Source organism: Gopherus flavomarginatus, chromosome 1 (genome assembly GCF_025201925.1).
Source record: "Gopherus flavomarginatus isolate rGopFla2 chromosome 1, rGopFla2.mat.asm, whole genome shotgun sequence".
NCBI lineage: Eukaryota > Metazoa > Chordata > Testudines > Testudinidae > Gopherus > Gopherus flavomarginatus.
Genome location: NC_066617.1, coordinates 313,563,206 through 313,578,584, shown reverse-complemented (window position 1 = coordinate 313,578,584; position 15,379 = coordinate 313,563,206). Strand labels below are relative to the sequence as shown.

General features: G+C 42.8%; 1 protein-coding gene across 3 annotated transcripts in view; it reads right to left on the bottom strand.

Annotated features, from left to right (window-relative positions):
- RB1 (RB transcriptional corepressor 1) overlaps positions 1-15,379 on the bottom strand; it is a 192,254-nt gene that overhangs the window by 65,169 nt on the left and 111,706 nt on the right. Inside the window, exon 18 of one of the 3 annotated variants that reach the window (XM_050948086.1) lies at positions 9,869-10,156. The exons of the other annotated variants lie outside the window; for them this stretch is intronic. Coding sequence (XP_050804043.1) covers positions 10,082-10,156 — 75 coding nt within the window. The 3' untranslated portion in view covers positions 9,869-10,081. Of the gene's footprint in view, positions 1-9,868; positions 10,157-15,379 lie in introns of those variants that run through there. 3 annotated transcript variants of the gene reach the window in all.

Here is a 15,379-nt window from a genome sequence, read left to right as displayed (position 1 = left end):
GCGCTGAGCAGGGCAGTGTTGTGTTCGGGGGGTGCTGGTGTTTTGACAGCACGGGGGGGGGGCATTGGCCCTCAGCTGTTTTCTTTGGAATAATATGGCCCTCGCCACTTTGAGTTGTGCAGGCCTGCTCTACGTGCTTACATATTGATAGTTTAACAATTTGTTCCAGTAACTTTCCAGATATCAAAGTTACATTGACTAGTCTATAATTCTCTGGTTCCTCTTTGTTTCCCTTTTTAAAGATAGGTACTATATTTTCCCTTCTCCAGTCCCTTTGAGAAGTAGCAGCTGATGCAAATACTTATAAAAGAGCACCCTTTGCTTTACTTTTCCTCGGTGCTATATTTGTTTTATTGTTAGATTACTGTCAGTGGGAACTGTTTAGTTCCCAAAAGCTACAAAAGTGATGAATTTTGTAAAGTAATAATGGAGTTAGGTTTTTTTGCTTGTTTTGCAAACAGATCCATACAATGAATTCTGAAGTTTCTAAAACCTCAAACTGCTGATTGGGTATGCAAGTATTAATGGATTTTTCTCATTAATCTGTGATTATGTATTCCTAAAACTGAATTAATGGTGCCACTATGTCCTTGTCTGAAGATATGAGGAAACAGTCACATGCAGATTTTAACTTTTTCTTCCTATAGTTCTAAATCTATTATTTTAATCACTCTTTTCACCACTGTGCCAAACAAATCTAGAGATTCCATCTATTTTTCCGGATTCTGCATCTCTCCTTCTTTCAGAACTCCTTTGAATAAAAGATATTCTTTATAATTTTTTGCAATATTTGGATTTTTCTTCTCTCCCTTTTTCTATTTGACCATGAGTAAAAACTACTTTGTTTATGCTGAGTTCTTGCCTTTGCTATTCCCAACCTACTAATTAATTTAATATTTTTAGATGCTCTTTTGTTAGCATACCATCAATATCTTACAATCTTGCAGGTTCTGAAGGATCCTTCATGCTTCCATTTTCCTACTAACAATAATGACTTCTTTAACAGTTATTCACTTTAAAATGTCACTACAAGTAGACCCCTGTCATAAACAGATAGTTAAGGGTTAATAAAACAGGAGTACTTCATGTCTCTTTTGACTGTAAAGGGTTAACAAGTTCAGTGAGCCTGGCTGTCACCTGACCAGAGGACCAATCAGGGGACAGAATACTTTCAAATCTTGAGGGAGGGAAGTTTTTGTGTGTGCTGTCAGTGTTTGGTTGTTGTTCTCTCTGGGTTCTCAGAGGGACCAGATGTGCAACCAGGTTTCTCTCCAATCTCTCTGATACAGTCTCTTATACGTCCAGAATAGTAAGTACTAGGTAGATAAAGCGAGTTAGGCTTATGTTTGTTTTCTTTATTTGCAAATGTGTATTTGGCTGGAAGGAGTTCAAATTTGTACTTTGCTGAAAGGATTTTTATTTGTACTTGTATACTTAGGCTGGGAGGGTATTCCCAGTGTCTATAGCTGAAAGACCCTGTAACATATTCCATCTTAAATTTACAAAGATAATTTTTACTGTTTTCTCTTTCTTTAATTAAAAGCTTTTCTTGTTTAAGAACCTGATTGTTTTTTTATTCTGGTGAGACCCCAGGGGGCCTGGGTCTGGATCCACCAGGAAATTGGTAGGGAGAAAGGAGGGAAGGGGGAGAGAGAGGTTAATTTTCTCTCTGTGTTAAGATTACTTTCTCTCTCAGGGAGAGTCTGGGAGGGGGAGAGAGAAGGAGGGGGGAAGGTGAATTTTCCTCTCTGCTTTAAGATTCAAGGAGTTTGAATCACAGTAATCTTCCAGGGTAACTCAGGGAGGGAAAGCCTGGGAGAGGCAACGGTGAGGGAAAGGATTTACTTTCCTTGTGTTAAGATCCAGAGGGACTGGGTCCTGGGGGTCCCCGGGCAAGGTTTTGGGGGGACCAGAGTGTACCAGGCACTAGAATTCCTGGTTGGTGGCAGCGCTACAAGTACTAAGCTGGTAATTGAGCTTAGAGGAATTCATGCTGGTAGTCCATCTTTTGGACGCTAAGGTTCAGAGTGGGGGTTTATACCATGACAACCACATTGTAAAATCAATTTTTAAGCAGAACTCTAAATCAGTGACGAGTGCTACTTAAAAAACGATGGCAGACTAAAACCCTGCATGGAACTGGTGGATAACCATTTTCATCATTAGTTTTTGATGTGCAGCACTGTTCTCTGTAGCTTTATTAGTTATCTCCACTTGCTCTGCAACTTCTAGCAAATCTTTCAAATTAATAAAGGAAACTATTCATCTGTAAACTCTAAAAATATCCCAAACTTTAGATATGAACATAACATAAGAAAGGCCATACTGGGTCAGACCAAAAGTTCATCTAGCCCAGTATCCTGTCTTCCGACAGTGGCCAATGCCAGATGCCCCAGAGGGAATGAACAGAAGGGCAATCATCAAGTGATTCATCCCCTGTCTCCCATTCCCAGCGTCTGGCAAACAGAAGCCATCCCTGCCCATCCTGGCTAACAGCCATTGATGGACCTATCCTCCAGGAACTTATCTAGTTCTTAACACTGCCTATTGTTTTTTTAAATCAAAGAGCAACATTTTATAGTGTTGCCCTTTTGCCGAAGCCCTTTCTCTTCAATCTTTAAAGCTCTGCTGAAAGTTGTTCCACTGTGTGGTTTAGCTATGGGAAAAGCACTTTTTATCTTTGCAATTAAGCAGTTCACCCCAAGGGGTGGGGAGGAGTGGGGCGGAAACCAGAGGATATTAGGAAATAAAGGAACATACCCAAAGCTGTCTGAAATTTATCTGAACTAGAGATCTAAAAAGTTATTCTAACATCCTGGTTTTCAAAATAGAATGTTTTGGAGGCTTTCAGAGATTGGCGATAATTCCTGATGATTGCCAGTCACTCAGTTTGATTCCACGTCCATCTCTATGAATCAAAGATCATAACTCAGTGGTGAACAATGCGCACAGCTAATTAAGATTTTTTCTGTACTAAATACAGCACACAAATATAAACTGGTACAATTCCATGAAGATTTTTTTTTTGCTATTTTATATAAAAATCTATTCGTAAAACACGTTTACCTAGCAATTTATTTAACTACATACTTTGACCTTTAGAATTGTCCATTTTATTTAGCTAAATTAACTGAAATCCTTTAACAATTCCTCTCCTCTTGTCAATAATCTATGCTTCCAAATGTGCAAACTTCGAATTTTCCTTAAAAACATTTTCCTGCTCACTCTGCATTTTAATGATCATACTAATTAGCAATTATTTAGTGGCCTCCATCCAGGCATCTCAAAGCACTTTACAACAATTATTAAGGTTGCCTAATATATCTTTGTGATAACCATATAATCCCCATTTCATTCAGAGAAACTAAGGCAAAGAAAGTGTACGCAGATTGTTCAAGGTTATTATAGGAAGTTTATGGCACAGGAATAGTTCTAGTGACTCACAGTCTCATGTCTTAACCATAACAAATGCCTTCCTCTTTTTACATATCTATATATTAAAAAGAAACATTTATATAATTTGTGTTTAACTATAGATACAATACTTCCTACTGCCATCTCATCTGTGGAAAATAACTAGACGATAAATGCTTGCAAGAAATTCCTATGTGAAGAACCTGGTGGACTATTAGTTTTTTCAAACAAGTCTACATGCAAACAGGTATATTCCAGAATCATGGTTTAATAATTATTTCTCAGCAGTAACATATTCATCTTCCTTTCTCTCCTCCAATATTTGGGAAATTTCATAATACAGGAAACAGGAATTACTTCAAACATGCCAAATCATATCGCATGATGGCAATGTATTTTGATATAAAGAAAACTTCAGTACAAAACCACATCATTGCTCTAACTAATCAAAGTTCTTGAGCATAGTTTCAAAGGGCTATTAAACTTTGAAATAAATTAATTTCACAATAAAACTATTTAGTAGAGTAGCCAGAATACAGCTGAAATCACTATTCATCACCAAAGACATCAACTTAATAGTAAAGATTTAAACGTCTATAAAAGCATCTCATTCTGAGTCTGTGGCAGCCATGGTTGATGACCAGCTAAGTAGCAAATACATAAAACACTACATGAAATTTTAATGACACAGTTTAAGGCACCTAGGGTACACAGATTCCCATGGCGGTGAGTCACCTATCAGCAAATTAAGTTTGTTATAACAGCATGTTGAATTCTATTGGCTTAAATAGTCTTAAAGGACAGAGAGCGTTACAGTAGTGTTGTCACTATCAGAATAAATAAGATTAAAAAAACATGTCTAGGATTCAATTTATTTATATTTGATACTAAGTGTACATCTACACTATCTGCTATCAGCAGGTAATGATCACTTTATCGGGGATCGATTTATCGCATCTAGTGTAGATGCAATACAATCGATCCCCGAGTGCTCTCCCGTCAACTCCGGTACTCCACCGCCGCAAGAGGTGCAAGCGGAGTCAATGGGGGAGCAGCAGCAGTCGACTCAGCACCATGCATGCGCTGCGGTAAGTAGACCTAAATACATCAACTTAAGCTACACTATTCTCGTAGCTGAAGTTGCATATCATAGGTCGATTCCCCTCCTCAGTGTAAACCAGGGCTTTCTGGCAACTGGTTTGCTACTTACCACAACAAAGACTATTACACATATTTATGCTGTTGCTCTTATGGCCAAAACAACTTCGAAAATTTGGAAAGCTTTCAAGTAATGAAAGCCCTACATTGTTTTATTTCAATAAAATGTTTAATTACCCATTCACTTTTAGGTGGACATTAGGATTTAATGACCCTATTCATTTCCTTATAGAGGGCAAGGTGCCCTCTGGGGTAGGAGGAAGCAGAAGCTGTAGCAGCTGTGGCTGGCAGGCAGTCTCCCAGCTGTGATACTGGGAGCCTGTTACAGATAGAAATTTCCCACCTGTCTCCCTGCTCCATTACTGTAGCTGGCATACATGTTCCACCCACAAGTGGCTATCAACAGGTCAGTGTACATTAAGTACAAGTGAGACTGACAGAAGCAGTGCTGCCACTAAGGTAGAAGCCAGCTAAAGAGATGTGCAAATCCATTCTCTGCTAAACCATGGGATGATTCATAGTCTTTAATCTGATGTTGGTAAAAGCAGGGATGGGCTCCCCCTAATTCCTCCCCTCTGCCTCCTCCCCATCTGGAGACATCAAGAGGCTTGCTGATGGAAGTTTAATCTTTGCTAGTACTGGCAGTTGCTCAAGGGCCCAAACTCAACCCTCACTCTAGCAGAAGACTAGGTTACACATGTATGCTCCAGCCTACCTTCAGTCTTGAAGCCAGGATACAGATTGAGAGAAAAATCTCTTATAACTATATCAGCCTCCCAGCAGCTGTTTCCTCCTGCCCCAGACATCAAAGTATGCCCAAGAAAAACTTGCCCTCACTAAGGAAGTGGAGGCAAGGTCATTAAAAGACAAACTCTTTCCACAAATTAACTGGTAAAGAAACATTTTTTTAAAATGGGGCTTATTTAATGGCTTTCCACATTTGAAAAGCTGTTTGGACCAACACTTTTTGAAACTTAATACAATAAAAAAGGAAAGAGGAAAACACTGGAAGATTGGCAAAGTGCTGAATCATGAGGACTCCAAGAATAACTGACATTCTAGTTCTGTGGTTTTCAAACTGCAGTCGCAACCCAGTACTGAGTTGCAGAATGTAAGGCACTGGGTCGCAGCGGCTTTGGTCAGCACCCCTGACCGGGCCGTTAAAAGTCCCATTGGTGGTGCTGCTTGGCTAAGGCAGGCTAGTCCCTAACTGTTCTGACACTGAGCTGCTCTCTGGAAGCAGCCAGCAGAAGGTCTGGCTTCTAGGCAGAGGAGCCTAGGGGCTCCATATGCTGGCCCCTGCCCCAAGCATCGGCTCCACACTCCCATTGGCCGGGAACCATGAGAGGACCGTGTGTGCAGGCAAGAACTGTGTGGAGCCACTTGCACACTTCCGACTAGGAGCTGGACCTGCTGCTGGCTGCTTCCAGGGTGCAGCACGGTCCGCAGTGCCAGGACAGGAAGGAAGCCTGCCTTAGCACTCTCACTGCACTGCTGCCTGGGAGCCACCTGAAGTAAGCCCGTGCCCCAACCCCGTGCCCCAATCCCCTGCCCTAGCCCTGAGCCCCCCCAACCTGAAGCCCCTTCCTGCACCCCAAACCCCCCTTATCCCCAGCCCCATCCCAGAGTCTGCATCCCCAGCCCAGAGCCCTACCCCCTCCCACACCCTAACTCTCTGCCACAGCCCTGAGCCCTCCCCCACACCCCAAACCCCTCATCCCCAGCCCCACCCCAGAGCCTGCACCTCCTCCCACACCCCAACCCCCTGCCCCAGACCTGACTCCCCCCCAAACCCAGAGCCCCCTCCTGCACCCAAACCCATCATCCCCAGGCCCTCACAGCCCTCACCCTCACACCCCAACCCTCTGACGCAGCCCTGAGCCCCTTCCACACCATAAACCCCTCATCCTCAGCTCCATTGGGTTGTGGGCATCAACAATTTTCTTCAACTGGGTCACCAGAAAAAAAGTTTGAAAACCACTGGTCTAGTCTGGATGCCCTAGCTGAGGAAATATAAATAACACTATGAAAATGACAAGGGCTAAAAGAAATTGTGTTAAATATAAGGAAGAAAAATGTTCATTATTTCTCCCTTAAGATCCAAGATCATGTCAGTCTGCCTGAACAGGATGGAGATATTCACATAGCAAGTCAGTGAAGTTTATATATAAACTGAAAACTTGACAGCACATTTAAAATTGGGGCTTTCCAACTATTGTTTCTACAGGAAGTCACCTTCTGCAGCGTAAGATAAAGACACTGCTTCTAGTGTGGTACGAAATGCCCCATTTCAACTATGTGAATTGCCTGGGTTAAAAGTGAGGGCTTTCCGGTGACTGTGTAGATGGAAGTGGCTAAGAAATTTGTTTCAGTTCTGAAGTTCAGGGGACCCTAAAAATTGTTTATCTGCTCAGCCCAATTGTGTAAGGACTTCTTGCACTGCCAGACAGGAGAAACTTATTAGTTGTCTGTCTGCAGGGTCTACTTGGGGTCAGGCACAACCAGTAGAGCAGTGATCCCAGTGGGAAATAAAAAGTTTCATGGAGGTAAGGAAAGGAAAATTCATGCCACATTGCTGTTTATCTCCCACTTATGAAACATACAAAAAGAAACCAGAGGTCTTAGATGTCTTGCTATAGATCAGATACCCGAGCTGCTGGATGAGTCCTCTCACCATCAAAGATAGCAACATGACTCATATGCATCAAACACTATCCTCACTTGATACCTTATACACTGGAGTATCTTCTTCTGGAAGTCCTCCAGTTTGTCCTCTACATACAATCCTGGATGGGCCTCAAAGCCATGTAAAGAGAAGGAGCAGTGGATGAGGCCAGACAGAGACCCTTAGCTTGCCCCAACAGCAACAGTAGCATCCATCCCAACCCACCAGAGGACAACTCATGTGGGTAGCCATCAGTACCTTTCAAGCAGGTGTGAGGACCACAGTAGGGTATGGCTAGGGTCCTGACTGCCTTAAATCAACATTTACCGTCTATTTAAGTTTAGAGAAATTAGTCTAGCTATGACAGTTGAGGCAAATCTATTACACGATTTATTTTTCAAAAATGAGAAGCAAAATGCTATGCCGGGGTAGGCAACTTATGGCAAGCGTGCCAAAGGCGGCACATAAGCTGATTTTCAGTGGCACTCACACTGCTCAGGTCCTGGCCACTGGTCCAGGGTCTCTGCATTTTAATTTAATTTAAAATGCAGTGTCTTAATTTTAAAAACCTTATTTACTTTGCATACAACAATAGTTTAGTTGTATATTATAGATTTATAAAAAGAGACCTTCTAAAAACGTTAAAATGTATTACTGGCACGTGGAACCTTAAATTAGAGTGAATAAATGAAGACTCGGCACACCACTTCTGAAAGGCTGCCAACTCTGTGCTTTACCAAAGTATATCACTTAAGCTAAAGTGGAAAATGCAGTACAAATGCAAACACAGTATGTCACAAAGGAATTGAACCAATGTGACAGACGTGAAGAGAATTTTTTCAGCTGCTTATATACCAATGCTAGGAGTCAGGGTATCAATGCAGAGGAATTGGAAATGCTGATTGATTAAAAGAAATTTGATATAATTGGTATTACTGTAACTGGCATGATTGCCATGTTAAAATTGGTAGTTATAACTTGTTTAGGAAGGATAGTGTGTGAAAAAGAGGTGGGGGAGGGTACTCTATGCTAAAGCCTCTATTACCTATTTCAGAGTTACTGATAACTCAGAACCACAGGATCCTGACTGCATATGGATCAATATGCTCGCTAACGAAGTCCAGGAGGAGATATCAGTGGAAGTCTATTACAGACCACTGAATTAAGTCAGACACAGGATGAAATATTCATTAAGCAACTGTCTCTGTGAGGAAAGAAAAGTGTTTTGGGTACTTCAGTTTGGGAGACATATGCTGGAAGTCTCATTCAGCCAGTAGTAAAACATCATTAGTTTCCAATAATTATAGATGACGATTTTCTAACACAAAAAGGTATTGAACCAAATACAAGGTAACTATTTTGAACCTCTTTGTGGATGCAAATGAATCAATCACTGGACTGGAAGTTGGTGGTGGCTGCCCAGGGACCAATGATCATGACCTGATTACATTCAATCTGAGAAAACAGTGATTCAAAAAGGCTAGTTTCCCAAAGATTAGGAAAATTATGAGAAAAAATATTAGGAGGTAAAATTTGGATAAAAAAGGAGAATGAAATTTGGGAGTTCTTTAAGAGGAATTTATTAGATGGCCAAAAAGCCAGAATCAAGACAGAGGACAACTTTGGCAAGAAACCCATCCTGGTTTAGTAGTGAAGATAGCAATTAAAAATTTTAAAAAGCAATATATAAAAAATGGAAAAAGAGGGAAATAGCAAACAATATACATTAGAAGTTAAGAAGTATAGAAAATTTAAGAGAAACTTAAGACATTGGGAAAAATGGATGGACAGCGGGACTAGGGATAATACAAAGGATTTTTTTTAAAGTCTATTAGGAACAGAAGAAATTCTGTCAATGGTATATGCCCATTACTAGATGGAGAGGGCAAAACTGTTAATGATGCAGAAAAGATAGAAGTTGTCAATAAATATTTCTGTTCTGTATTTGGAAAGAAACAAAGATGTGCTTGTATTACATGATGATAGATTACTTTAAACCAATGCTTCTCAAAGCCAGTCTGCCGCTCATGCAGGGAAAGCCTCTGGCGGTCCAGGCCGGTTTGTTTACCTGCCGCATCTGTGGGTTCAGGCGATTGCTGCTCCCACTGGCCATGGTTCGCTGTTCCAGGCCAATGGGGGCTGTGGGAAGGGCAGCCAGTACATCCCTCGATCCATGCCGCTTCTCACAGCCCCCATTGGCCTGAAACAGCGAACCACAGCCAGTGGGAGCTGCGATCGGCGAAACCTGTGGACGTGGCAGGTAAACAAACCGGCCTGGACGCCAGGGGCTTTTCCTGCACAAGCGGCGGACCAGCTTTGAGAAGCACTACTTTAAACATCATCTTCCAGAGATAAACATTTTTAAATAGGCATGCCCAAATAACTTGTACACAAGAGTCCTAAAAGAGTTGGCTGAGGATATCTTTGGACAGCTGATGTTAATTTTTAATAGAACTTGGAATACCAGTGAAATTCCAGAAGACTGAAAGAGTGGTAATGTTGTGCCACTGTTCAAAAAGGCAAGAGAGATGACTTGGGGAACTATAGGTCTGTTAGTCTGACATCAATTCCAAGCAAAATAATGGAAGAGCTGATACAGGATTCATTTAATAAAGGATTAAAGAATAGGAATATTATTGTCAACATGGTTTTATAAAAAATAAATACCTGAGATCATTCTTTGATGAGATTACAAGATTTGTTGATAAATGTAACTAGATATAATATATTTTGATTTTTGTAAGACATTTGACTCAGTACCACTCAACATTCTGATTTAAAAATTAGCATATACAATACCAACTAAATACACATTAAGAACTTGCTAACTGACCAATCTAGTTCTCAATCATCATCCAATGAGGGTGTTTCCAGTGGGATTGCACAGAGATCAGTTCTGGGCTTGATTTCATCAGTGATCTGGAAGTAAATATCAAATTACTGCTAAAAAATCTGAGGATGACACAAAGACTGGCAGAATGGTAAACAGTGATGAGGACAGGGCTGTCATACAGAACAAACTGGATCACTTGGTAAACTACATCCATTCAAACAGTATGTGTTTAAATACAGCCAGATGGAAAGTTATCTAGGAACAAGGAATGCAGGCCATACTTACAGACTGGGGGACTGTACCCTGAAAAGCAGAGAGTGAAGACTATTTAGTGGTCATAGTGGACAAACAATTCAATATGAGCTTCCACTGCAATGGTATCGCCAAAAGGACTAATGCCATTCTTGGGCGTATGAAGAAAGGAGTATTAAAGTAGGAGTAGAGAAATGATTTTACTTCTGTATACAGTGTGGATGAGACAGATACTGGAATACCACCTCCAGTTCTGGAGTCCACATTCAAAAAAGGAATGTTGAAAAATGGGAGAGCACGCAGAAAAAGAGTTAAAAAAATATCTGAGGTTGGAGAAAATGCCTTACGGTGAGAGATTTAAGGAGCTCATCTGTTTAGTTTATCAGAAAGAAGACTGAGAGGTGATTGTTTACAGTGTATAAGTATTTTCATGTGGGAAAAAAACACTAGGTGCTCAATGGCGCTTTAATCTAGAAGAAAAAGGCATAACAAGAACCAACAGCTGGAAGCTGAAGCTAGACAAATTCAGATTAGAAATTAGGCACACATTTTTAACAAGGGTGATTAACTGTTGGAATAAACTACCAAGGGAAGTGGTGGATTCTCTATCTTTCAGTGTCTTCAGATCAAGACTGAATCCTTTCTGGAATATATGACTTAGTCCTGTATCAAGCCTAATAGCTTGTGTTTGGCTAACTGCGTGAAATTTAAATGCCTGGGATATCAGAAGTATACAATGATATCAAGAGATCAGACTAGATCAGGGGTGGGCAAACTCTTTGGCCTGAGGGCCACATTGGGGAATATAAATTGTATGGCAGGCCATAAATGCTCACAAAATTGGGGTTGGGGTCCAGGAGGGGATGAGGGTTTTGGTTGGGGGTGCGGGCTCTGGGGTGGAGCTGGGGATGAGGACTTTGGGGTGCAGGAAGGTGCTCTGGGCTGGGATCGAGGGTGTTTGAAGAGTGGGAGGGGGATCAGGGCTGGGGCAGGGGGTTGGGGGCATGGGGAGAGGCTCAGGGGTGCAGGCTCCAAGCAGCGTTTACCTCAAGCATCTCCCGGAAGCAGTGGCATGTCCCTTCTCCATCTCCTACATGGAGGCACAGCCAGGTGGCTCTGCATGCTGCCCCGGCCGCAGGCACTGCCCCTGCAGCTCCCATTGGAGCGCCGGAGGAGGCCATTGGAGCATGTAGGAGCTGGAACGGGGCCATGCCGTGGCTTCCGGGAGCCGCATGGTGCGCCCCCCTCAACCCAGTGCCCCAGCTGGAGCACAGGAGCAGGGTTGAGTTGTGTGGTGCGGCCCCTCCCTGATTCAGTGCAATGGCTGGAGTACAGAAACAGGGCTGAGCCACATGGTGCGGCCCTTGACCCACTGCCCCAGCAGGAGCGCCGGAGCGGGGCAAGCTCCAGACTCTGCTCCCCAGTGGGAGCTTGTGGGCCAGCTTAAAACGGCTCATGGACCGTAGTTTGCCCACCTCTGGACTAGATGTTCAAAGGGTGGGTCACTTCTGGCCTAAAAACCTATGGATTCACACTGGTCTTTTACAGAAGCAGTTATGCAATAGAATTGCATTTGTACCACAACTACGTTTTGCGAGCCAGTGTCTAAGAGAAAAATGTTTCAATGGTTTTTAAGGTTTGAAAAATCACATTCAAGAGAGACTTTTGGTGGATGATGTGTGTCTCTTGGACACATTTTATAAGGATGCAATCATAAAAATAGGTGATTGCAGTGCTCAAGTACTGCTGGAACAGTCCAGAACACTGTTCCGCAACTTTTTGGGGGCGCTGGAATGGAATCATGCGGCACTTCCAGTACTTGTTTTCTGGCACTCGGAACCCTTTGTGTCACTAAGAAATGCCTCAGAGAAAACACCACACTAACAGTATGTCTACACTACAAGATTATTCCGATTTTACAGAAACCAGTTTTTGGACACAGAAAGTATGAAGTCAAGTGCACGCGGCCATACTAAGCACATTAATTCAGCGATGTGCGTCCATGTACCGAGGCTAGTGTCGATTTCCGGAGTGTTGCACTGTGGGTAGCTATCCCATAGTTCCCGCAGTCTCCCCCGCCCATTGGAATTCTAGGTTGAGAACCCAATGCATGATGGGGCAAAAACAGGTGATTCTGGGTAAATGTTGTCAGTCAATCCTCCCTCCGTGAAAGCAACGGCAGACAATCATTTTGCGCCATTTTCCCTGGATTGCCCAGGCACGGCAATCATGGAGCCCATTCAGCCTTTTTTCAATGTCACCCTATGTCTACTGGATGTTGCTAACAGATACGGTACTGCAGTGCTACACAGCGGCATCCCTTTGCCTTTTGCAAGTTAGCAAAGACGGTTACCAGCCCTACTGTACCGACTGCTGCTTTGCAAGTTGACAATGATGGTTACCAGTCACACTGTACCGTTTGCTGCAGTCCTGGGTGCTCCTGGCCGACCTCGGTGAGGTTGGCCGGGGGCGCCTGGACAAAAATAGGAATGACGCCCCAGGTCATTCTCTTCTTTAAGTTTTGTCGAATGGAGAGTCAGTCCTGCCTAGAATATCAGACAAGCCTACTAAAGAACCAGAGAGGCAAACAGCCACTCCAGGTCAGAGCCCCAGACATCCTGCAGAAATGATGAGCTGCATGCCATTCTAGGGGGTACCCCTGCAACAGTGCCATCCGTTGATTCCCTCCTCCCCCCCGCCCACCAGGCTACCATGGCACTTATTCCCCATTTGTGTGATGAAGTAATAAAGAATGCATGAATAAGAAACAACACTGACTTTATTGCCTCTGCAAGCAGAGATCAAAGAGAGGAGAGGAGGGCAGCTTCCAGCTGCTATAATATTCCAGGCAGGAGTGAATCTCCATTAGACAAAGTTTAAAGAAGAGAATGACCTGGAAGTCATTCCCATTTTTGCCCAGGTGCCCCAAGCCGCCCTCACCGAGGCCAGCCAGGAGCACTCACAGGACGATGATGATGGCTGTCAATCCTACTGTACTGTCTGCAATCCACAAGGCATGGGAAAGGGATGCTGCTGTATAGCGCTGCAGCACTGTGTCTGCCAGCAGCATCCAGTAGACACAGGGTGACACTGAAAAAAGGCGAGAAACGATTTTTTTCCCTTTGCTTTCACACGACATATACCCTGAACCACTCGCGACAATGTTTTTGACCCTTCAGGCTTTGGGAGCCGAGCCACGAATTCAAATGGTTTTCAGAGAGTGCGAGAACTGTGGGATAGCTACAGTCATCAGTCGCCCCTCCCTCCATGAGCATCCATTTCATTCTTTGGCTTTCTGGTACACTTGTCTCAGCTCCTTAAGTTTCAGCACTGTGTTGAGTCCCTGTTGTGGCCTCTGTCCATCATAGCCTTGGAGATTTTTTCAAATGTTTTGGCATTTCGTCTATTGGAATGGAGTTCTGATAGAACAGATTCATCTCCCCATACAGAGATCAGATTCAGTATCTCCCACACAGTCCATAATGGAGCTCTTTTTTGATTCCGGGACTGCATGGTCTCCGGTGCTGATCAGCACTCTATGCTGGGCAAACAGGAAATGAAATTCAAAAGTTCGCAGGGCTTTTCCTGTCTACCCGGCCAGTGCATCTGGGTTCAGATTGCTGTCCAGAGCGGTCATGATGGTGCACTGTGGGATAGCTCCCGGAGGCCAATACCATCGAATTGCGGCCACACTAACCCTAATTCGAAATGGCAATACCAATTTCAGCACTACTCCCCTCGTCGGGGTGGAGTACAGATATCGATATTAAGAGCCCTTTATATCAAAATAAAAGGCTTCGTTGTGTGGACAGATGCAGAGTTAATTCGGTTTGATGCTGCTAAAATCGAGATAAACTTGTAGTGTAGACCAGGCCTAAAATCTATAATTAGTGTCTGATGAGAAGCAGAAAATAAGTTAATCAAAAGGCATCCAGAATTAACAGAAGCTTGTTACTTAACTTACTCAGCATTTATTATTCTACAAATAGAATATTCTGCAGTCCATTTTTAAACACTTCTAAAATGCAAATTTAAATCATCTAAACATGAACATCAAATTGGTGCCAACAGTTGCTAATTGAATTCCAATTTGGCTATTAAACTCTACAAAGAAACTCAGATCAACAAAACAAAATGTGAGTTGAAGGAGAAAGATGTTTGGGTTTTCTAATCAAGAGCTTTCATAACCAGAAAGTACAAAAGTCCATGTAAGTAACATAACCTTTCTGGAAGTAAATATAAAGCAGATTGCAACTGTTCATTACAAGATGCACTTGGGAATGGAAAAATTAAAAACATTCCAAAATAAAGAGAGACTAGAATATTTGAACACAAACTCTTTGTAGTCAGACAGTTGAACCTCTCCAAATTCAACACTGCTATCACCAATGTGTTAATTTCATACACTAACTAGGGAGCACAAGATAGGACCACAGTGTAGTCAGTGCTTTCTGCAACAGGACAATTTTTAGCACTTTTCTGTCGGTAAAGTGAAGTGCAGAGAGTTAGTGACTATGCTGATTTGGGGTCTGCTTCAAAGCCCAGTGAAGTAAGTGTAAGATTTATCTTGGTCTTCAGTGGGCTTTGGATCATGCCTTTTCAGCCACAGATCTGAAACTGCTTTACAAGATGGAGAAATTGAGGCACAGAGAGGTGACATGATTTGCCCAAGGTCACCCAGCAGGTCACTGGCCGAGCCAGGAACAGAACCTAGGCCTTCCAAACCCCAGTCCAGTGCTCTATGCACTAGGTCTTACTGCCTATACACTGACATCCTAGCTGAATAAAACACAGGTCTAGAAATCAGGTGACCAGAGATCTGTTACTTCCTGAGTGATCTTTGACAAGTCATTTATGCAAAAACTGTCAGACTTACGTGCCTTTGTGATGCATCTAAATCCACAGTTACGCATTTACATCATTGGTGCTTAATCTCATAGATGAGTTGGTTTCCGTTAGTAAATTTATTTAGGTGCTTAAAATGTGGATCTAGAGCAGGGGTGGGCAAACTACGGCCCGTGGGCTCCCTGCCTGCCCTGACCCCACGTCGCTCCCAG